Below are 24,441 nucleotides of genomic sequence, written 5' to 3' on the forward strand. Positions count from 1 at the left end.
GCAAGAAGATAGGCCTGTGCATAACTCTGAGTTTGGTAGAAGGCTTGGGAAGGGAACTGTCAGACACAAGCAACTAGAGGTGTTTTCCATCTCTGACCTGCTTTAAAAAATTTCTTATATAAATAAATAAATATATAAATTAAGATGTATCCTCACAAGAATTTTAATCATAACTCAATGGTTAATTTTTTTTTGAAAAAGAAAGAATGAAACCAAATTACCAGTATTAAAAATGAAAAATGTAGGGTAGGCATTGTGGGAAGATGTGGAATAGAGTGCGAAGCTTCCTTATCATTCTAATACCCCCATAAATGACCAAAATAACTCCACAGAATCAATGCTAAAACTGGCAAATGCAGATAGTTACCAAGAATGAAAATGAACACTGAAAGTGAAGGGACAACTAAGGAGGAAGGTTTCTGACTTCCTAACCCTCAGTTGCACTGTTGCAGGCCCTGGGAGCAGGACAGGGCAAGTTGAATAAATCAACAAGGCAGGCTCTGAGCTCAAGACTAACCTTATTTGCTGAGCTCTGAAGCTTGCATACCCCAGGATACTGCTGGAATTGACAGGCAGGCCTTGGGAGAAGCTGTGCCAATGTCAGCAGCAGCTTAGCTCCAGAGTCCTCTGCTGGCCCACAGCTGGAGGTTGAAAGAATGGACACCATAGAAGATATGGGCACTGGGCCCTAAGAGTAGGAACTAAATTCTCACTACTAACAAATAAGGGACTTTGGCAGCCTAAGGAACATGGCCTAGATGGGGCTGCAGCAGTAGGAGAGGAGTGAGAAAAGTGCATGCACCTTTGAGTGTGGCTGCTGAGGGACTAGGACCTGTCAGTTGTGGTCACTCATAGGAGAGTGGATTCCCCAGTTGTTGCCACAGGGGGAGGTAGACTACTTGCAGTTGCAGTGGCAGAACTGCCCATTGTGTCTAAATAGAGCACCTGAGGTCAGTCACAGACCAGAGTTTGGACTATAAACACTGTAATAACTAAATAGGAAACAGGAAAATATAAACACACAAAAAAAATCCTGAACCTTGAGGTAACATATCCCAGAAACTAGGAACCCTGGGATTCCAGCAAAAAGTAAATAATTAAGCACACTGTCCTGTTCACTAAAATTTTAAAAACTATTGATAGCTATTATGGGAACAAACAAGTCACTGTTCAAACTCAGAAAACAGTGAGATAAAAACAGCTATTTTTAAAAGGGCAGATAAATACAATAAAGCTCAAAAAGAGCTTTTGGAACAACTTTAAGAAGACATTAAAAACTAAATGAGAGGAGGAAAAATTAGAAAAAAACAAAAGCAACAAAAAAAATTATGAAAGATAATTTAAATGGCCATTATTGCAAGAAACAACCCATATACCCCTCTTGCAATTCTGGCAGGAGGGAGGGAGGAATGTGCAGATTCAGAATGGTGTGTGTGTGTGTGTGTGTGTGTGTGTGTGTGTGTGTAAGGGACATTCCCCCTACCCCCACCGGGACTGACTGAAACATGAAGCAATGGTTATTTAACTGTTTGTCTTTTTGAAAGTGGGTTGAGGATAAAATGAAATTATGTGTAAATTTTGAGCTTCTTAAACTCTAAAATGTCTTAACAAGTAAAAAGGAATTATTCATTGGGTTTTACCCTCTGTTTTAGGAAAGACAGAGAAAGGTAAAAAGATGTGTTCAAATCTCCATCCAGCTTTGAATAATAACATCCTAATTCTCAATTGTCCTGTAAGGACTAAAATAATAAGAAAAAGAATAAGGAAAATACAGAATTGGTATGGAAAAATTAAAGAGAAAAGTATTTTATCTGTAAATTTGTAAGGCTTTAAGAAGTCATTAGGGTGAACAAAGTAATCAGCCCTGTTAGAAAAAAAAAGCTTATTTGGGTTATGGAATTTCAAGATAATGGAGTTGGACTAAAGAGGACGAAATTGTAAAATGAAAGTGTGAATTCAATCCATATCCCAAACAACTAAGTGAAGCAATGTTGAAGGTAGGGTCTTTAAGAATAATTGTAAAAGGGGACCTCCAGTTTTAATTTACCATAATTGGAGTTTGGATCTTAGGCTAGTTATGTATTCATAAGTATTATACTAATATTAAGGCCTGCTTTACAAAAGATTTTAGCAGAAACATCTTAAGGATCTCTACAAGTAACTTGGAACAAAGGTGTGAAATTGAAAAACTATCCATCCTACTTAAACTGTAATTTAGGGGAAGATAAAGTTGTAATCTCCTGATTGAACAGTGAAGGTACTTAGTTCTCACCTTATAGTGAAGCTAGAAGCTAAGTCTATTGTTAGATCTAATACAAAAAGGTGTTAAGTAACTATGAAGGTTAAATTAATCACAAAAAGGTCAAGTAACTCACAAAAGGTGAGTATTAAGAAAGAAGTGTTAAGTAACTCTAAAGATACAATCAAATCAAAGAAGGTGAGAACTAAAAGTATGGGCAGTCCTGGAGAAAAAGCCTTTAATACGATTTGCAGATGTGAAAATTTAGAGGAGGAGACGCAAGGAGGAAAGGTCTATATATTTGAGATTTTTAGTCCCTCAAGGACACACTCTCTCTTTCCCTGATTGGCGGTGGAGAGTTAAGTGAGGGCTGTGTGCTGAGCCTTTTGGCATCTTAGCGGGGATACAAGCTATTGTCCGGTTTGGTGGTGAGTTTCTGGCTGAATTTTACTCCTTTACTTTCCAACTTTTTCCTCTCAGAAGCCTCTCATCTTCTTCAGAGACCTAGAGGCAGGGAGTTTAAAACTCCCCCTGGCATAGGCCAGGTAAGAGAAATCCTATATCCTCTTTCCTCCTCCTTAATTTCCTTTCCTCTATATTAATTAAATTACCATAAATTTCCAGAATGACTTGGGAATTTTATTTGGAGACCATTTTAATCTAGATTTAAAGTCATAACCCTAAAATTATCTGACAGAATACCCTTCCATGAACTGTCAGGAGATGATTTCTGAGATGGAGTTTGTTGGCTATGGGTGTTATCTAAGAGCAAGGAAGTATAACAATCAAATAGACAAAACAAGAATAACAATCAATGTTATTAATAGTTTATTGATTTCTTCTATTTCTTTCAAGGGCTTTATTAATAATTCCTTGCTTGAATAATCTGTTTTGTAGAACTGATTGAAAGGATAGTTATTAAACAGTGAGGCAATAAAAGAGAACAAATTATGTTCATAAGAAGAGTGGAATTTTAAGGTCTGCAGGTCAAGGCTTAGACCTCAGGGGACAGTGAGGAGAAATCCAATTAGAAAATAGAGGAAAGAGGACTTCTGGGTAATCATGGCTGCAATCTAGAAGCCACACGCTTCCTCTCCCCAGCACTGAATGAAATAGACTACATCAAAGGAGCATAAAAATCACCTTTTGAGGAACAGAAGGACTCCCCAGTACTCCCCAGTACCCCACAGAGGCGAAGGTAACTGGGGTTTGAACATTTCCACACTATAATAAGAAGGAGGAAAAGCTTGCACAAAAACGTGAACTGAGCCACCCTTCCCCACCCCCCACCTCCCCCACCAAACCAGAGTGAGCTACCGGAGCACTCACTGGGAGAGTGAGTGAGTGGGGAACGTCTCTGTCTGGGGGGGGTCACCCCAGGGACCTTGGGATGTGGGGATTGCCAGGGAAAAATGTCTCAGAGCTGTTTCACAGGAGAACCTGGCACTGAGCACAGGGGGTCCTTGGAGCTGTACTCGGGGTGTTTGCGCTGAGCATCTGGGCGGAGCTAAACACCAGGGGGGGACCATGCGCTGATTATCTGGGCAGAGATGAACACCTGGGCACTTTGGCTGTAATCAGGGGCCCAGCACTCTAAGAAACCTCAGAGGCTGGGAAGAACTAGTCTGAGGCAACCTAAATTCACAGAAAACCCGCGCATATCACCCAGACCCCAGACCAAAAAGGAAAGGGGAATAAAACCACCAAAGGGATGGCTCACATGGCCCAAAATCAAGCCTTCAGGAAGAAAGGGAAAAAGGTGACTATTGAAAAATTTTATGGTGGAAGTACCCAAGGAAAAGAAGAGAATGAGGAGGAAATCCAAAAAAAATTAAAACATGCCTCCCAAAATGGAAACTATCAACAAGCTCTGGAAGATCTCAAACTGGAACTTATCGAAAAGATGGAAATCTGGAAAGAAAAATGAGAGAAAGAGATCAGCAATCTTACAGATAAGACTGCTCAATTGGAAAAAGAGCTTGAAGCATCCAATAGAAGGGAAGACAAAGCTGAAAAGCAAAACCAGTCCCTAACGACCAGAATTAAGCAACTCGAAGAAAGTGAGATCATAAAACAGCAAGAATCAATAAAGCAAAGCCAAAATATTAATGAATTAGAAGAAAACATAAAACATCTCACTGAAAAGGTCACAGACTCGGAAAACAGAGGGAGAAGAGATAACCTCTGAATTATCAGTCTCCCAGAAAAACCAGAGATGAACAATAAACTCGATATTATTCTACAGGAGATTATAAAAGAAAATTGCCCACATGTTCTGGAGCAAGGGGTCAAAATAGAAATAGAAAGGGTTCATAGAAGACCCTCTATACTAAATCCCCCAAAAAACAACCCCTAGGAATGTAATTGCCAAATTCAACAGCTCCCAAGAAAAGGAGAAAATCCTACAAGGAGCAGAGCTTCAGATATAAGGGGGCAACCATAAGGATCACACACGACTTAGTGGCTAACACACTAAGAAATCACAAAGCATGGAATAAGATATTTAGAAAGGCAAGAGAGCTGGGTCTCTAACCAAGAATCAACTACCCAGCAAAACTGACTATATACATCCAGGGGAAAGTATGGGCATTTAACAAAGTAGAAGATTTCCAAGTATTTGCTAAGAAAAGATCAGAACTTAGTGGAAAATTTGATATCCAAGCACAGAAAGCAAGAGAAACATGAAAAGGTAAATATGAAAGAAAGGGAAAAGGAGATAAATCTTATCTTTTTCTTTAAGTCAGACTCTCTTCTATAAGGACTTCATTTACATCAAATTATATATATTAATATGTGGGGAAAATGTTTTGTATAACTCTCATAAATTGTAGCATCATAAGAGTAGGTAGAAGAAACATGCATAGGGAAAGATTGGGGCATTAAGAAGATTTGGGGAAGTGGGGGCAAAGAAAGGAAAAGGGAGGGGGGAACAGTCGATAATACTAAGATTTACTTCAAGAAATAGGGGGGGACTTAATAGAATAATCTTTCCCATATAAAGATACACATGGGAAGGGGAGGGGAAGAACTCTAGTATGAGGAGAGGAAGAGAGCGTGAAGTGGAATTACTTAAACCTTACTCTCAGTGAAATCAAATCTGAGAGGGAAGAACATCTAGATCTAGTGGGATCCTGAATTCTATCTTATCCATTAGGGCAAGAAAGAAAGGAAAATTAAGGAGGGGGAGGGGGAAAGAGTATAAAAAGGGATGGAAGGAGAAGGGGGAGGGGAAGGGAGCATAAAAAGGGAAGGGCTAGAAAGGGAAGCATCTCAAGGGAGGGGACTAGGGGGACTGACCTAAAGTAAATCACTGGTTCAAAAGGAGATAGCTAAAGAAGAAAGGTCAGAACTAGGGGAAGATATCAAAATGCCAGCAAATCCACAAATGACAATCATAACTTTGAACATGAATGGGATGAACTCACCCATAAAACGTAGACAAATAGCAGATTGGATTAGAATGCCAAACCCTACCATTTGTTGTCTTCAAGAAACACATATGAGGCGGGTTGACACTCACAAGGTTAGAATTAAAGGTTGGAGTAAGATCTTTTGGCCCTGAACTAATAGAAAGAAGGCAGGAGTTGCAATCATGACATCTGACAAAGCCAAAGCACAAATAGACCTGATCAAAAGGGATAGGGAAGGTAAATGTATTCTGCTAAAAGGGAGTATAGACAATGAGGAAATATCACTAATCAACATGTATGCACCAAATGGTATAGCTCCAAATTTTTAATAGAGAAACTAGGAGAATTGAAGGAGGAAATAGACAGTAAAACCATATTAGTGGGAGACTTGAACCAACTACTATCAAATTTAGATAAATCAAACCAAAAAATAAACAAGAAAGAGGTAAAAGAGGTGAATGAAATCTTAGAAAAATTAGAGTTAATAGACATATGGAGAAAAACAAATAGGGACAAAAGGGAATACACCTTCTTTTCAGCACCAAATGGCACATTCACAAAAATAGATCATACACTAAGTCACAGAAACATGGCACTCAAATGCAGAAAAGCAGAAATAATAAGTACAGCCTTTTCAGATCACAAGGCAATAAAAATATTGATTGGTAAGGGTACATGGAAAGACAAATCAAAAATTAATTGGAAATTAAATAATATGATACTCCAAAATCAGATAGTTAGAGAAGAAATCATAGAAACAATTAATGATTTCATTGAAGAAAATGACAATGGTGAGACATCCTTTCAAACCTAATGGGATGTAGTCAAGGCAGTACTTAGAGGAAAATTCATATCCCTGAGTGCATATATTAACAAATTAGAGAGGACAGAGATCACGGAATTGGAAATGCAAATCAAAAAACTTGAGAATGAACAAATTAAAAACCCCCAGAAGAAAACCAAACTAGAGATCCTAAAAATTAAGGGAGAAATTAATATAATCAAAAGTGACAAAACTATTGAGCTAATAAACAAGACTAGAAGCTGGTACTTTGAAAAAACAGACAAAATAGACAAAGTACTGGTCAATCTAATTAAAAAAAGGAAAGAAGAAAGGCAAATTAACAGCATCAAGGATGAAAAGGGGGATCTCACCTGCAATGAAGGGGAAATTAAGGCAATCATTAAAAACTACTTTGCCCAACTATATGGCAATAAATATACCAACCTAGGTGATATGGATGAATATCTACAAAAATATAAATTGCCTAGACTAACAGAAGAAGAAATATATTTCTTAAATAATCACATATCAGAAAAAGAAATCCAACAGGGCATCAAAGAACTTCCTAAGAAAAAATCCCGAGGGCCTGAAGGATACACCAGTGAATTCTATCAAACATTCAAAGAACAGCTAACTCCAATACTATACAAACTATTTGACATAATAAGCAAAGAGGGAGTTCTACCAAACTCCTTTTATGACACAAACATGGTACTAATTCCAAAGCCAGGCAGGCCAAAAACAGAGAAAGAAAATTATAGACCAATATCCCTAATGAATATAGATTCAAAAATCTTAAATAGGATACTAGCAAAAAGACTCCAGCAAGTGATCAGAAGGGTCAGCCACCATGATCAAGTAGGATTTATACCAGGGATGCAGGGCTGGTTCAATATTAGGAAAACTATCCACATAATTGACCACATCAACAAGAAAACCAACAAGAACCACATGATTATCTCAATAGAAGCAGAAAAAGCCTTTGATAAAATACAACACCCATTCCTACTAAAAACACTAGAAAGCATAGAAATAGAAGGGTCATTCCTAAAAATAATAAACAGTATATATCTAAAACCATCAACTAATATCATCTGCAATGGGGATAAAGTAAATCCATTCCCATTAAGATCAGGAGTGAAACAAGGTTGCCAATTATCACCTCTATTATTTGACATTGTATTAGAAATACTAGCAGTAGCAATTAGAGCAGAAAAAGAAATTGAAGGCATTAAAATAGGCAAGGAGACCAAATTATCGCTCTTTAGAGATGACATGATGGTCTACTTAAAGAATCCTAGAGATTCAACCAAAAAGCTAATCGAAATAATCAACAACTTTAGCAAAGTTGCAGGATACAAAATAAACCCACATAAGTCATCAGCATTTCTATATAATTCCAACACAGCTCAGCAACAAGAACTAGAAAGAGAAATCCCATTCAAAATTACCTTATACAAAATAAAATACTTAGGAATCTATCTCCTGAGACAAACACAGGAACTATATGAACACAACTACAAAACACTTTCCACACAACTAAAACTAGACTTGAACAATTGGAAGAACATTAACTGCTCATGGGTAGGACGAGCCAATATAATAAAAATGACCATCCTACCCAAACTCATCTATCTATTCAGTGCCATATCCATGGAACTTCCAAAAATTTTTTTACTGATTTAGAAAAAACCATAACAAAGTTCATTTGGAAGAACAAAAGATCAAGGATATCCAGGGAAATAATGAAAAAAAAATACAAAGGAGGGGGGCCTTGCAGTCCCAGATCTCAGACTATATTATAAAGCAGCTGTCATCAAAACAATTTGGTACTGGCTAAGAGACAGTAAGGAGGATCAGTGGAATAGACTGGGGGCAAGCAACCTCAGCAAGACAGTATATGACAAACCCAAAGATCCCAGCTTTTGGGACAAAAATCCACTATTCGATAAAAACTGCTGGGAAAATTGGAGGACAGTGTGGGAAAGATTAGGTTTAGGTCAACACCTCACACCCTACACCAAGATAAATTCAAAATGGGTGAATGACCTGGACATAAAGAAGGAAACTATAAGAAAATTAGGAGAAAACAGAGGAGCATACATGTCAGACCTTTGGGAAGTGAAAGACTTCAAAACCAAGCAAGGCTTAGAAAGAGTTACAAAATGCAAAATAAATAATCTGGAATACATCAAATTAAAAAGTTTTTGTACAAACAAAACCAATGTAACCAAAATCAGAAGGGTAGCAACAAATTGGGAGACAATCTTCATAAAAACCTCTGACAAAGTTTTAATTACTCAAATTTACAAAGAGCTAAATCAATTGTACAAAAAATAAAGCCATTCTCCAATTGATAAACGGGCAAGGGACATGAACAGGCAGTTCTCAGCCAAAGAAATCAAAACTATTAATAAGCACATGAAAAAGTGCTCTATATCTCTTATAATCAGAGAGATGCAAATCAAAACAACTCTGAGGTACCACCTCACACCTAGCAGATTGGCTAACATGACAGCTATGGAAAGTAATGAATGCTGGAGGGGATGTGCCAAAGTGGGGACACTAATTCATTGCTGGTGGAGTTGTGAATTGATCCAGCCATTCTGGAGGGCAATATGGAACTATGCCCAAAGGGTGATAAAAGACTGTCTGCCCTTTGACCCAGCTATAGCACTGCTGGGTTTGTACCCCAAAGAGATAATAAAGAAAAAGACCTGTACAAGAATCTTCATAGCTGCACTCTTTGTGGTGGCCAAAAATTGGAAAACTGATGCCCATCAGTTGGTAAATGGCTGAACAAATTGTGGTATATGTTGGTTATGGAATACTATTGTGCTAAAAGGAATAATAAAGTAGAGGAATTCCATGGAGACTGGAACAACTTCCAGAAAGTGATGCAGAGTGAAAGGAGCAGAACCAGGAAAACATTGTACACAAGAGACTGATACATTGTGGTACAATCGAAAGTGATGGACTTAACCATTAGTGGCAATGCAATGTCCCTGAACAATCTGCTGGGATCTAAAAAATACTATCCATAAGCAGAGGATAAACTGTGGGAGTAAAAACACCGATGAAAAGCAACTGCTTGACTACAGGATTTGAGGGGATATGACTGAGGAGAGACTCTAAATGAACACTCTTATGCAAATACCAACAACAGGGAAATGGGTTGGAGTCAAGAACACATGTGATAACCAGTGGAATCTTCCATTGGCTATGGGAGAGGGAAAAGTGGTGGGAGGGTCGGTGGGGAGGAAAAGAAAATGATCTTTGTTTCCAGTGAATAATGTTTGGAAATGACCAAATAAAATAATGTTTAAAATTTAACAAAAATAAACATAGAATAAAATACTTTGGGGCTTATCTGAAAAAAAAAATAACAGGAATTATCTGGACATAATTATAAAACACTTTCCATGTCAATAAAATCAAATTTTAAAAATTGAAAAAAAAAAAGAAAATAGAGGAAAGGAGTTCTCTTACAAACCTGGGGAGGAAAAAATAGGACAGTTCCTTCCCTGTCTAGAATCCTGAATCCAGTAACTAGAAGAAGTTGGCCTACATGCATTCAGGCTTTTGGTTGCCACTGCCAACTTGGTAGAAGGGAGAAAAATTTACCTTTGGGATAAGTCTGATAGTGAGTTACTCCCCATCAAGTTGCCATTTATTGATGGTGATAAGTCTGCCCTAGTAGATCGCTTCAAAATGCGTGGTCAGCCCAAACTTCTGAGCCATACTCCTTGAACCACACCCTGAAGTTAGTACGAGGATTACTCTCCAGCTTTAACTTTTTCCTTCTTACAGAAAAAGATTTTGATTGCTCAGACTTCACCTTTGGGTTTTCCATTATATAGATTCCATTCAAAGGATTGGGTCCTGATTAAAACTTTGAAGAATGAAGAATTGATTCCAATCTGGGGGGAAAAAAGTATGGACACACTACACCTGAGTGAAGTGATCAACTATTCCACCTATCTCCTGGACATCTAAAACCTCAGGAGGACATTCAAGAAGCACCGATGACTGGTGATGAAATTGGGCTGATTATATTTGGACTGGAAGATTTGTGGGCTTGTTTTGGTTTGTTCTGCTAACTTCAAATTATGCAACCATACCCGCAGATATAACCAGGTGGAGACCCCTGCTTTTGGTTTCTTTTCCTTACTGATAGGCATTACACCTCCCCACCCTAAACCCAGTGAACCCCTGACTGTGATACAATGTATATATCCCCCAACAAGACTCAGATTCCCTATGGCCTCCCCTCCAGCCCCTAGTTCCTCCCATACCCACCTGCTCCCTTGGCTAAATCCTGGAGTAAAAAATTCATCAGTAAGTAACTTTAGAGAGAATTAGAAACAAAATTGGGCTATATTGAGCAGAATTTATGGATAGAATAATGGTTTAACTACACTACCCACAGTCTCAAACAGAGAAACTGTTAGGTTTGTGCAATAAGCAGGCCCTTCACAAAGGAGATTCCTTTCCCCTTGGGAATGGAGAAATTTGAAACAGAATTTAAGTGTATGTGCTCCTCTATCAAAGTAATACACCTGGAGAGAATTGTAGTAGTGCCTTGTCTGTTCTCTTTCCTCCATTGAGAGGGGCAGATCAAAAGATTATTCAGCTCCCATACCCTCCTGAACTAGGAATCCAGTTGGCCAACCTCTCAGGGAAAGGGAAAAATAGGAGTTTTAGTGTGAGGTACTTCAAAGCTGGAACCTAACAAATGCTCATACTGGCAATTTCTCATTAGAGAATTGAGAATCCCCCGAATGGATCTCTGCTGGTACCATGGAGGAAACACCACACAACAAACCCTAACCACCTCATGGACAGGCACCTGTGAGCTGTTTAAGTTTGTTGTACCCTTCCCCCTGATGTATGAAAGGCCAGGAAACTGTTCTGAGAACAAGGGGAGGGCACAAAAGGTGGTTAGAAATCCAGGGGGTACCTTTTATAAAGAGGTCTATTTGGAACTCAGGCCCTTCAAGGTCTGACAGCCCTTTACAAAAACTAAAAAGGAACACTGGGACTTATAAACCCTGTGGAGACTGGTTTCAGTCTTGGTTCTCAGAAAAATGATGGAATAAAATCATTTTGTTCTTAGGAGGAACCCTAGCAACCTTTTGTTTATCCCCTGGTTTGTCTCTTGTTTTATTGCACTGATACAAAGAACTGCTTAAAGACTGGACATTGTAGTTTGCAAGTCCCCATGGACCCCAAAAGTTACTAATCTTGAGGGAGATGAAGATCTCAGAGGATGAGGAAGGATGCTTTGACCTAGACAGAGGAGAAGAAACTCTCTATAGCAAATGGTGTGAGTGCAATACAAATTGGTAAGATAAAAAGTAGGGGAATTGTGAGGAGTGGGCTATGTGTTGCCCTCAGAATATGTTTTCCAAAACATATTTCCCTGGCAAAGCAATATTCCAGTATTTTTTTTCAAAGAACCAGCTCCTAGTCTTATTTATTTGTTCAATAGTTCTTTTACTTTCAATTTTATTAATTTCTCCTTTGATTTTTAGGATTTCCATTTAGTGTTTACCTGGTGTTTTAAAGTTGTTCTTTTCCTAGATTTTTAATTTGCATGTCCAAGTTTATTATCTTCTCCCTTTCTCTTTTGTTGATATAGGCATTCAGGGATATAAATTTTCCCCTCAGTACTGCTTTTGTTATATCCCAAAGGTTTTGATATATTGTCTTTTTGTTGTCATTCTCTTCAATGAAACCAATAATTGTTTCTTTTATTTGTTTTTTGACCCACCAGTTTTAAATAATTATATTATTTAATTTCTAATTGATTGTAAATTTACCTCACCATGAACCCTTATTAATTATGATTTTATTGCATTATTGTCTGAGGAAGTTGTATTTATTATTTCTGTTTTTCTGCATTTGTTTGCTATGTTTTATGCACTAGTACATGGTCAATCTTTGTATATATACCATTTGCTGCAGAAAAAAAGGTATATTCCTTTTTATCCTGATTCAGATTAATTAATTTTTCTAACATTTCATTTACTTTTCAGTCACTTCCCTTACTGTTTTTTTTCATTATTTTTGTTTTGATTTGTCTAGTTCGGAAAGGGGAAGATTGAGGTCCCCTACTAATATTCATCCTTAAGCTCCTTCAATTTCTCCTTTAAAAATCTGGAAGCTGTACCAATTGGTGCATGTATGTTGAGCACTGACTGATATTTCTTCATTATTTATATTACTTTTTATGAAGATGTAGTTTCCTTTTTTGTTTCTTTTGATCAAATCTATTTTTACTTTAGCTTTTTCTGAGATGATTGCTACTCCTACCTTCTTTGTCTTAGTTGCAGCCCAATAGATTCTACTCCCACCTCTTATCTTTATCCTGTGTTATCCATGTCCCATGTATGCTTTTTGTAGACAATACATGCTAGGATTCTGGTGTTCAATCCACTCTGTGATTGTGATCAATCCACAAGTGAATACACTTGTATTTTAAGGGTGAGTTCATCCCATTCATATTCACAGCTATGATTACCAGCTGTGTATTTCCCTCCACTTTAACTTCTTTCTTTAATCCTAACCTCACTCCTTCTCTTCTTTCCCATCCCTCCAGTGTTTTGCTTTTAGTCAGTCTCCCCCACTTCCCCTCCCTTATTATACTGATCCCATTCCCCCATCCTCTCTTCTTATGTCTCTCTTACTACAGGATCTTGTGGTCATCCCGTCCCCCAGTCCCCCTCCCTTGTATTTCTCCCTTCCCACCATTTCTTATTCCCCTTCTACTTTTCTATAGGGTAATATACAATTCCATTCCCCAATAAATCTGACTGTTCTTTCTCTCAGTCAATTTCAGTGAGTACAGTTGAAGTATTACCTGTCACCAACCTCCCTCCCTTTGATTGTATTGGTTTCCTCCCTGCTCCCCTTTCCCTCCCCCCCATGCTTCTTTATGTGATATATTTTACTCCATCTTAACTACTATGACAATGTTAACAAATTTTAAGAGTTACATATATATACATATATTAACATATAGGAATATAAGCCAGTTGACCTTATTGAAGCCCTTAAATTTTTCCTCTTTCTGATTTACCTTTTCATGCTTCTCTTGGATTTCGTATCTGGGTCTCAAATTTTCTGTTCATGTCTGATTTTTTCTTCAGGAATGCTTAGAAGAAGTCTTCTATTTGGTTAAATGACCATACTTTCCCCTGAAAGAGTATAGTCAGTTTTGCTGGGTAGTTGATTCTTGGTTTTAGACTTAGTTCCCTTATCTTCTGGAATATCATATTTGAAGCCTTCCAGTCCTTCAATATAGTGGCTGCCAAGTCCAGTGTGATTCTGATTGGGGCTCCATGATATCTGAATTATTTCTTTCCAGCTGCCTGGAATTTTTTCTCTTTGGCCTGGAAGCTCTTGAACTTGAACGCAATGTTGTTGTTGGGGAGTTTTCATTTGGGGATCTAATGCAGGAGGTCATCTGTGGATCCTTTCAATCTCTATTTTACCCTCTTGTTCAAGGATATCAGGACAGTTTTCTGGGATAATTTCTTGCAGTACAATGTCTAGGCTTTTTTTTTTTTTTTGGTCATGGCCTTCAGGTAGTCCAATAATTCTTAAATTGTCTCCTTGGGATCTATTTTTCAGGTCAGTTTTTTTCAATCAAGTGTTTCAGATTTTCTTTTTTATTTAGTTTTATAAATTCTTGATGCCTTGTGAAGTCATTAGCTTCTAATTCCATTCTAATTTTTAAAGACTGAATTTTCATCCATGGCGTTTTGATCCTCCTTTTCCTTTTGATCTATTTTTCTTTTCAAATCATTCTCTTTGCCTTTTAATTTTTTGTGTTATTGAGCTGCTCAATTCTGGCTTTCAAAGCACTAATTTTGAGTTTTATTTCACATGCCTCTGTTTCCAGATGACCTATTTTGTTTTTCAATATCTTGTCCCTATTTTCTTCAACCTTTCTTATTTGTTTTATGAGTTCTTTTTCGAGTTCTTCCAGAGCCTGAGTCCAGTTCACTGGAGTTGAGATTTTGCTTGATGTTCCTTGGTCCTCCTCTGTTCCATCTGCTCTTTGTTCTTTTACTGAAGACAAGCTTTAAATCATAATTTCTTTTTTTTTCTTCTGTTGTTTACTCATAGGTTTTTTTTTCTTTTTTCTTCCTCCTTGTGGGCTGTACACTTGCTTTCCTGGCTATTAGATGGTTCATTAGCTAGAGTGTGTTTAAGCTTTTCTGCCCTGTAGGGGATTCTCCTTTGATCATCTGGTATACTGGATTATTCCTGTTGAGCTGACCTGCAAAGGTAATGTGCCCGGAGGCCAAATACTTCCCAGATTTTGGCAGAGGCCAATGGTAAAGGTGTGGTGGATGAAGGCAGCAATCAGTTGGTCCTCCTTCTGCTCCTCTCTGCTAGCTGCCTCCCTGCCAGCTGTGGTCAGAGCACTAAGCCTAACATGGTGGCACCAAGGCCCTCCATCATGGTTGAAGCCCTTACCCTGAGAGCCCACTGTCAGTCCAATTCCCACTGCAGGTCTCAGTGCAGTAGGTGTGGTCCCTACCACACAAAATACCATTTTGGCACCTTCCTTCTTTCCTTTATGTCTGAGAATTCAACCTTTTCTATGTATCTTTCATATTGAATAAAGCAGGAGAATCCTGTGTCTCCCTCCCATTGTTGAGATTTGGATTTTCTCTTTTTTGAAGCTCTTTGTTATGATTGGTGAGGAAGGGTAGTCACAGAGGATTCAGCTTCTGCTGTTTCTAAGCCACCATCTTGCCTTCCTGATTTTCATTATTTAAGTAAATTATATCCCATCCTTTCTCAGCATCTGGTAATTTTTTTTGAGACTCTTTTACCTTGAGACATAGTCTCAATTTTTGCTTTTGCCTCTAAAGTTTTTTTTAATGAAATTATTAATTTAAAAGTATAAAGCATAGGGAGCTAAATGGTACAATGTTCTAGGCCTGGAGTTAGGCTTAGTCTCCAAATCTGACCCCAAACATAATAATTATCTATGTGACTTTAATCACTTAATCTGTTTGCCTCAGTTTTGTCATCTATAAGAAGGACATCATAATAGCACCAACATCTCAGGGTTACTATGAGGAAGAAGTAAGATATTCACACTCACCACAGTGCCTAGTATATATCAGGCACTATATAAATGCTAGCTATTACTATTATTATTATTAAATTTATATTTTGTTTTTCCGTTGTTTCTAATTCTTTGTGACCTGTTGACCATAAGAAACCAGTAGGGTTTATGGAGTTTTCTTGGCAAAGTGACTTGCTATTTCTTTCTCTTGTCGATTAAGGAAAGCAGAAGTTAAGTGAATTGCCCATAGTCACAAATATAAGTATCTGAGTCCAAATTTGAACTCAGGTCTTCCTGACTTTAGATCCAGCACTCTAGCTAGTGAACCATCTAATTGCCTCATATAGGATAAAACTATCTCATCACTCTTCCAGTGATTTTTTCTAAGACTGTGAGAAAAGTAGTTCTGTAAAGGATTTTCAAAAAAGACCTATACACATTGAAGGCATCCCTGATGAAAATAAGGGAAATGAATAAGAAATTTTCAGAAATGATATTCTGTAGCAGACCACATCTTTTACAGATATATGAGTAAAAGAAAGATAAATGAATGACAGATTTGAAATTCTACAGTGATAATTCCTGATTTTTAAACATATAGTTTTGATAAAACAAGATTTTACTTTTAAATTTCTTCCCTAACAACTTTCTCCAATGTGAATGTCAAAACTTAGCAACATTTCTCAAAATATGTATATTTTGTTTAATGATTCTCTACTTATTGGTATTAAATAAAATATTGAATAGGCTAATTTAATTGAGACTCTTCAGTATAGAATCCAAATTAAAGTAGGATTCCCTATACATAATGAGGTCCCCCTCTTTGGAAATTCTGTTTGAGAATAATATTGGGCTAATTGCATCATCACAGAATTTTTAAAGTCTCAATAAGATCTATAATTAGTAAAAATTATTTTCTCATTATACATGTGAGAAAATACAAATAGATAATGAATGATTATTTTTCCATCTTTGCTATACAGTTTGGAGGATACCACAAAGAGCTTATCTATTAATACAAAAATACTGAGTAAATACAGTAAATTAATAAGAATTGAGCAAAAAAAAAAAAGGAAAGATTTAAAGCCAGGATAACATCTCATCTTTTAAACAACATTTTTTCTGGTAATTGCATACTTTCAAATCATATAACATCACAGCTTCTAAAGAATTAAGGATAAGGATCACCCATAAAGTATGATATAAGAAATCTGAAAATTAGATATGACTGCATATGATAAGTAAAGAGTTATACAAGGGCAATGTGAAAAAATGTGGGACAGTGGATATATATATGCTGCACCTGGAGTCAGGAAGACTTGATTGAAAAATATAGTCTCAGACACCTACTATTTGTGTGATCTTTGGTAAGTTAATTATCCTCTGGCTACCTCAATTTATTAATCTTTAAGATGGAGATAACCATAGTACCTACTTCCCAAGGTTATTGTGAGAATCAAATGAAATGTTCTTTGTAAAGTGCTTAGGACAGTCTTAGCACATAGTAGTTAACTACTAATGCTTGTTCCTTTCCCCATTGTGGGTAAAGTAGGTGGACTGGTTATTTAGTAAGATCAAAAGTAGGTAGCCACATATTCAGCTTGTATTCACAAAAGGTGAAGAGAGAAGGAGAATGGTCCTCAATATCCCCCTAGATCCAGGAAATGGTGATCTCTTTATTTCATTGGTGAGTGTTTATGGTTAAAAAATAAATAGATTGTAATAGAGGATTCATAGTAGAAGAATACACATAAGAATCTATTTTTTAGAAATTCTCAACAATAATTTTGTTATTATGAATTAATATAAATTCATATAAGCTCCTTAAATAGAATATAGAATTGAGGTAAGGGACTATTGGACTTTTTCATTTTTTGCTTTGTATCTCTATTGCTTAGCACAATATCTGATACATATCAGACATATACACACATGCAGGTACACACACAAAACTTGCTTAAATGTCATAAATGAATGTCCAAAAATCCTCAAGGAAATTCCTTAGTGAAAATCCTTTGTCACTTTTCAGGACTCACCTGTGGACGTGGATGGCCTGTCACTAGACAGGTCAGTTCCAAAGTTTCTCCCTCTCGGATAGTGTAGACTCTCTCTGAATAGCGCTCCTCCTCAATATTACATGCCAATCCTGAGTGCACAATCCGCACTGTTGGAGGAGCTGTTACACGAGCAGGAAAAGAGACAACAGAAAAGCAAAGATAAATACGTTTCAAAAATCATTTTATATATATTATTTATAAGAGAAAATCTTGGAGTTTAAAAAAATATCAAGGCTCTTATTGGGCAGAAAATCTTATATTTCTCTATTTTTATATGTAAATCAAGGATATTCCAAGTTTAACATAACATATACCATTGTAAAGATTAAAATTTCCCTTATTTCCCTTAAATTTCCCCATTACACCATATGTATATAAACATATACATACCATGTAAATATTATATATGTGCATGTATTCAAAGAAATATGTATGTATGTATGCATGTATGTATACTATATGTAATATACATATGTGCTTGGGCACATGTATATGTACACACACATACAAAGAGGAGGAGGATGGAGAAACAACACTTCAGGATATCATTGATTCAACTATCAGTTCAGATAACAATAAGTTTCTGAAATTCACACATTACTTTCCCTGTGTTAGGTGTGGAAGATGATAATGAATAATTATAACTGGTAATTTGATGTTGAAAATTCACTGGCCTTATTAAAATAATATGTCCATATCTATGGTTTCATCACCTTACATGCATGATGAAAGGAATATATTTTGTAAACCGAAAAATAAATGTGAACTAGGAACAGTAGAAACAATAAGAGCAGTGAAAAAAAGTCTTCTAGGAAGGATTTGATTTAATTTTTAGGCATTTAGAAGAAAAATATATATTATTTATCTAAAAATGATATATAGGTTTTAATTAGGAGGAAAGTCTTTCTAATACTGGAGCTGTCAAGAGGATGCTTTCAGTGAGCCCCTAGAAGATGAACATATACTTATTCACTTATAAAAAGAAGTTATTTTATCTACTGATGTAATATGTAGAACATTATATTCTGCCCCATAGTGACATGTGTCAGGACAATTTCTATCTCAGCTACATAAAAAAAAGATGAGAATGAGTGTAATGATTATAAGTAACAAAAACAGTATTTGATAATGATGTCTATACTTGTAATTTTATTTGTTTCAGGAATTCCCATTATGTAACTTCCCTTAACCAGAAAATAATTATTCATCAGGCACCTATTATATTTCAGTGGGAAACAAGCAAGGTGGTACAGTAGGTAGGACACTGGACAGTAGGTTGATTGAGTTGGCATTTTTATTTTTTAATTTTATTTAAATTTTATTTTTAAATGTTATTTATTTAGATGATTTAGAACATTTTCCAAGGTTACAAGACTCATAATCTTTCCCTCCCCTCCTGCCACCCCCTTCCACTTTTTCGCACAATTCCACTGGGTTTAACATGCTTCATTGATCAAGACCTATATCCATATTATTAATATTTGCACTAGGATGATCTTTTAGAGTCCACTGTCCCAGTCATAGTCCCACTGATCCATGTGATCAAGCAATTGTTTATTTTCTGTGTTTCTTTTTTCACAGTTCTTACTCTGGATGTTGATAGTGTTCTTTCTCAAAAGTCATTCTGAATAGTTCTGAATCATTGCATTCGTACTAGTAGAGAAGTCAATTACATTTGATTTTACCACAGTGTTATCAGTCTCTGTGTACAATGTTCTCGTGGTTCTGCTCCTTTCACTCTGCAATCAATCCCTAGAGGTCATTCCAGTTCACATGGAATTCCTCCAGTTTATTATTCCTTTGAACACAATAGTATTCCATCACCAACATATACCGCAATTTGTTCAGCCATTCCCCAATTGGAGGGCATCACCTCATTTTCCAATTTTTTGCCACCACAAAGAGCGCAGCTATGAATATTCTTGTACAGGTCGTTTTCCTTATTATCTCTTTGGGGTTCAAATCCAGCAGTGCTATGGCTGGATCAAAGGGAAGACAGTCTTTTAGTGCCCTGTGGGCATAGTTCCAAATTGCCTTCCAGAGTGGTTGGATCAATTCACAACTCCACCAGCACTGCATTAACGTCCCAATTTTGCCACATCCCCTCCAACATTCATTACTTTCCTTTGCTGCCATGTTAGCCAATCTGCTACATGTCAGGTGATACCTCAAAATTGTTTTGATTTGCACTTATCTGATGATAAGGAGATTTAGGACACTTTTTATATGTTTATTACTAGTTTTCATTTCTTTATCCAAAAATTGCCTATTCATGTCCCTTGACCATTTATCAACTGGGGTATTGATTGCCTTTTGTACAATTGATTTAGTTCCTTATAAATTTGAGTGATTAGATCTTTGTCAGAGGTTTTGGCATAAAGATCATTTCCCAATTTGTTGCTTTCCTTCTAATTTTTATTGCATTGGTTTTGTTTGTACAAACCCTTTTTAATTTAATGTAATCAAAATTACTTATTTGCATTTTGTAATTTTTTCTAACTCTTGCTTGGTCTTAAAATCTTTCCTTTCTCAGATATCTGACAAGTGTACTATTCTGTGTTCACCAAATTTACTTATTGTTTCCTTCTTTATGTTCAAGTCATTCATCCCTTCTGAATTTATCTTAGTTTAGGGTGTGAGATGTTGATCTAAACCTAATCTCTCCCATATTGTTTTCCAATTTTCCCAGCAGTTTTTGTCAAATAGTGGATTTTTGTCCCCAAAGTTGGGATCTTTGGGATTATCATAGACTGTCTTACTGAGGTCACTTACCCCAAGTACATTCCATGGATCCTCCCTTCTGTCTCTTAGCCAGTACCATATGGTTTTGATGATAGTAGAGTACGAGCTTCTAGTCTTGTTTTTTAAATTAATAGTTCTTTGACTTTTAATTTTATTAATTTCTCATTTGATTTTTAGGATCTCTAATTTAATTTTCATCTGAGGATTTTAAGTTTGTCCACTTTCTAGTTTTTTAATTTGCATGCCCAATTCATTGACCTCTGCCTTTCCTAATTTGTTAATAAATGAACTCAGGGATATGAATTTACCCCTGAGTATTGCCTTGGCTGCATCCCATAGGTTTTGAAAGGATGTCTCATCATTGTCGTTTTCTTCAACGAAATTATTAATTGTTTCTATGTTCTTTAATCGATTTTGGAGCATCATATTGTTTAATTTCCAATTAATTTTGATTTGCTTCTCCATGTAACCTTACTAATTATTTTTATTGCATTGTGATCTGAAAAGGTCTCATTTATTATTTCTGCTCTTTTGCTCCTGTTTGCAATGTTTTTATGCCCTAGCTTGTGGTCAATCTTTGTGAATGTACCATGTGCTGCTGAAAAGAAGGTGTATTCCTTATTATCTCTATTTATTTTTATCCACATATCTACTAACTCTATTTTTTCTAAGATTTCATTCACTTCTCTTACTTCTTTCTTATTTATTTTTTGGTTTGATTTATATAGTTCGGATAGAGGAAGGTTCAGGTCTCCCACTAGCATAGTTTTTCTATCTATTGCATCCTTGAGCTCCACTAGTTTCTCCTTTAGAAATTTGGATGCTATGCCATTTGGTGCATACATGTTGAGTACTGATATTTCCTCCTTGTCTATACTACCTTTTATCAGGATGCAATTACCTTCCCTATCTCCTTTAACTATATCTATTTTTACTTTTGTTTTGTCAGATATCATGACTGTGACTCCTGCCTTCTTTTTCTCATTTGCTGCCTAATAAATTTTGCTCCATCCACTTACCTTTACTCTATGCATATTTACCTACCTCATGTGTGTTTCTTATAGACAGCATATGGTAGGATTTTGGTTTCTAATCCACTCTGCTATTTGCTTCCTCTTTATGGGTAAGGTCATCCCATTCACATTCAAAGTTATGATTACTCCCTGTGTATTCCCCAACATTTTGATTTTCTCTCCTTGTCCTGCCCTTCCCTTTTTTATTATTTCTTTCTACATCAGTGTTCTGTTTTTAATCATTCCCCCTAATTCCTGCCCTTATTTTACTTTCCTTTCTCCCCCCTCCCTTTTTATTCCCCTTTTATTTTTTAGGATCTATTCAATTCCCACTTCCATCTCTTTCCCTCCCCCCCTTTTAAAATTTCCCTCCCCACTCCCCCCTTAGTTTTCCCCAATCAACTTCCCTATAGGGTAAGATAGAATTTGATACCCCAAAGGATCTAGATGCTCTTCCCCCTTGGAATTGATTCCACTGAGAGTAAGGTTTGAGTATTACCATTTAGCACTCTCTTCCTCTCCTTCTTATAATGGTATTCTTCCCCTACCCTCCCCATGTTCCTCTTTGTGTGGTATAGATTATCCTATTTATCTTATTTCTTCAAGTTTCTCTTGGTGTCATCTTCTCTACCTCTGCTTTCTTTCTTCTTTTTTTTATACTATTAAACCATTTAGTACCCCAATCTCTACCTATGGACAATTCTTCTAACTACTATAATACTGAATATAATTTTTGACAGTTACAAATAACATTTTCCGACATAGGAACATAAACAATTTTTTTCTTGTTGAGGCCCTTAAAGAATAAAAAAAAAATAAGAACCCTCTCTTTCTTCTTTACCTTTTCATGTTTCTCTTGGATTTTGTATTTTGATGTCAAATTTTCTGTTTAGTTCTGTTTTTATTTTCTTTACAAATATTTGGAAGTCTTTTATTTTGTTGAATGCCCATACTTTCCCCTAGAAGTAAATAGTCAATTTTGATGGGTTGATCCTTGGTTGTAGACCCCATTCTCTTCCCTTTCGGAATATTGTATTCAAAGCCTTGTGGTCTTTTAGTGTCAAGGCTGCCAGATCCTGTGTAATCATGATCTATGCCCCTTGACATCTGCATTGTCTCTTTCTGGCTTCCTGTAATATTTTCCCCTTAGCTTGGAAATGCTTGAATTTGGCAATTACATTACTTGGGGTTGTCTTTTGAGGATTCAGGTGATCTATGGAATTTTCAGTGTCTCTTTTGCCATTTTGTTGCAGAATCTCAGGGCATTTTTCTTGGATAATTTCTTGTAGTATGGTGTCAAGGTTTCTGTTTTGTTTCCAGGTAGGCCTATGATTCTCAAGTTGTCTATCCAAGTTCTATTTTCAAGGCCAACCATTGTCTCAATGAGATATTTTTATGTTGCCTTCTAATCTGTCATTCTTTTGACTTTGCCTTATTAATTCTTGCTGTTTTGTGAGATCATTGGCTTCTATTTGCCCAATTCTAGTTTTTAATGACTACTTTTCAGCTATGATCTTTTGATTTTCCTTTTTGGTTTGATCTATCCTGCTTTTCATGGCTTTCAGCAGCTTGTTTCTAGTTTTCAGTTTACTTATTATTTCATTTTGTTTCTGAGCTTCAATTTCCAGGTGGGAAATCCTGTCTTTTAAACTGTTATTTTCTTTTTGAAATATTTCCCACTTTTCTTGCCACATCTCTTCCATTTTTCTGACATTCTTGGATTTAAAGTCTTCAAGAACTTGTGATGAATTTCCATTTTTCCCTAAGGTTTGGGGGTGCTTAATTGTTTGTCATCTTCTGCTGTCTCTTCTTTTGTCTGTGTTTTTTCTGCATAAAAATTTCAATGGTCAAAGTTTTCTTCTTGGCTTTTTTTTTTTTGGTGTTTGTGGATTTTAGTTGCTGGGAGTTGGTGGCCATTGCCTTATTCCTTCCTGGTCAGATGTCTAAGTGAGGAATGTGCATCATCTTTATATTGGGCTCTGGAGAGGTTTTTGTCCTGAAGATAGTTTTCCCAGTCCTGAGCAGTGCCCAGCTGCTCTTAGAGGCAGGTCCAGCCCCTAAGAACTTGTAGATTGCCTCACAGAGGTCTGGGTGTGCAGTGTAGGGAAGTCTGTATTGAGAGCTGGAGAGGTTTTAGCCTGAGGGTTTTTTTTTTTTTTGTTCTCTGTGGCATTTTGCTGTGAGCCACTCCATCCCCCCAAGCTCCAGCACCCTATCTCCACATTTCCTCAGCCTCCTGGGGTCGCTAGTATTGCTGTTCTTATGAGCAGGTCCAGCCCCTGAAAATTTAAAGATTCCCTGGTAAGAGGTCTGGATGTGGAGTGTAGGGAAGTCTCTGTATTAAGCACTGGAGAGTTTTTAGCCTGAGGGGTTTTTTTTTTTTTGGTTCTCTGTGGTGTTTGCTGTGAGCCTTTCCCCAAGCTCCACAGCCTATCTCAGTGTTTCCTCAGCCTCCCAGTGTTCCAATTCTAGTTTCTTTTAAGGGTAAATCTGTGTTGACCTCAGACAGCTTCCCTCCTAGAACTTTGAAGTTTGGTCCATGTTTGCTTGGACTCTGGAAAGGTAGGTAAAGTAGGGGAGGGGTGATAAGTTCACCCCTTGGTGGGGGAAATTTCACCCCCTTTTAGCATGGAAATGCCCTAACTTTGCCAACCTTCTGTGCTGTGCCCTACCATGCAACTCCTTCACTCATTTAATTTCCATTTTGTCCTTTTGAAGCACCCTGTCTTGATTGGTGGAGAGGAGAAGAGCTTGGCTTTCACTCTGGAGCCATTTGACCAAGAAGTCCAGCATTTTTCTAATTAGTAGTGATTTGCAGCATTTTTTCCATGACTATACATAGCTTTTTAAATACAGATTTTTATATCCTTTGGCTATCAATTGGGAAATAACTCTTAGTTTTACAAATTTGACTCAGTTCTATACTCAGTATAGATTAGAAAAAATAAGGTCTTAACAGAGAAAGTTGTTGAAAAACTTTTTTGATATTACTTCAGTGATTACTTTAAGCAAAAAGTAGTTTCCCCGATCAATTCTTTTAATTAGTTTTATTTTAGCTTTTGCTTTGCCTGGGATCATGTCTAAGTCCAGCTGAAGGATTCTGTGTCT

General features: G+C 36.7%; 1 protein-coding gene across 11 annotated transcripts in view; it reads right to left on the minus strand.

Annotated features, from left to right (window-relative positions):
• The window catches only part of MDGA2 (MAM domain containing glycosylphosphatidylinositol anchor 2), an 811,975-nt gene that overhangs the window by 532,033 nt on the left and 255,501 nt on the right, over positions 1-24,441 (minus strand). For 10 of the 11 annotated variants that reach the window (XM_056820935.1, XM_007473236.3, XM_056820917.1 and 7 more), the window contains one exon: positions 17,558-17,697. In XM_056820935.1, coding sequence (XP_056676913.1) covers positions 17,558-17,697 — 140 coding nt within the window. Of the gene's footprint in view, positions 1-17,557; positions 17,698-24,441 lie in introns of those variants that run through there. The other variant, XM_056820938.1, reaches the window with a different exon arrangement.

The sequence above is a fragment of the Monodelphis domestica genome, chromosome 1 (assembly GCF_027887165.1).
Source record: "Monodelphis domestica isolate mMonDom1 chromosome 1, mMonDom1.pri, whole genome shotgun sequence".
NCBI classification, from domain to species: domain Eukaryota; kingdom Metazoa; phylum Chordata; class Mammalia; order Didelphimorphia; family Didelphidae; genus Monodelphis; species Monodelphis domestica.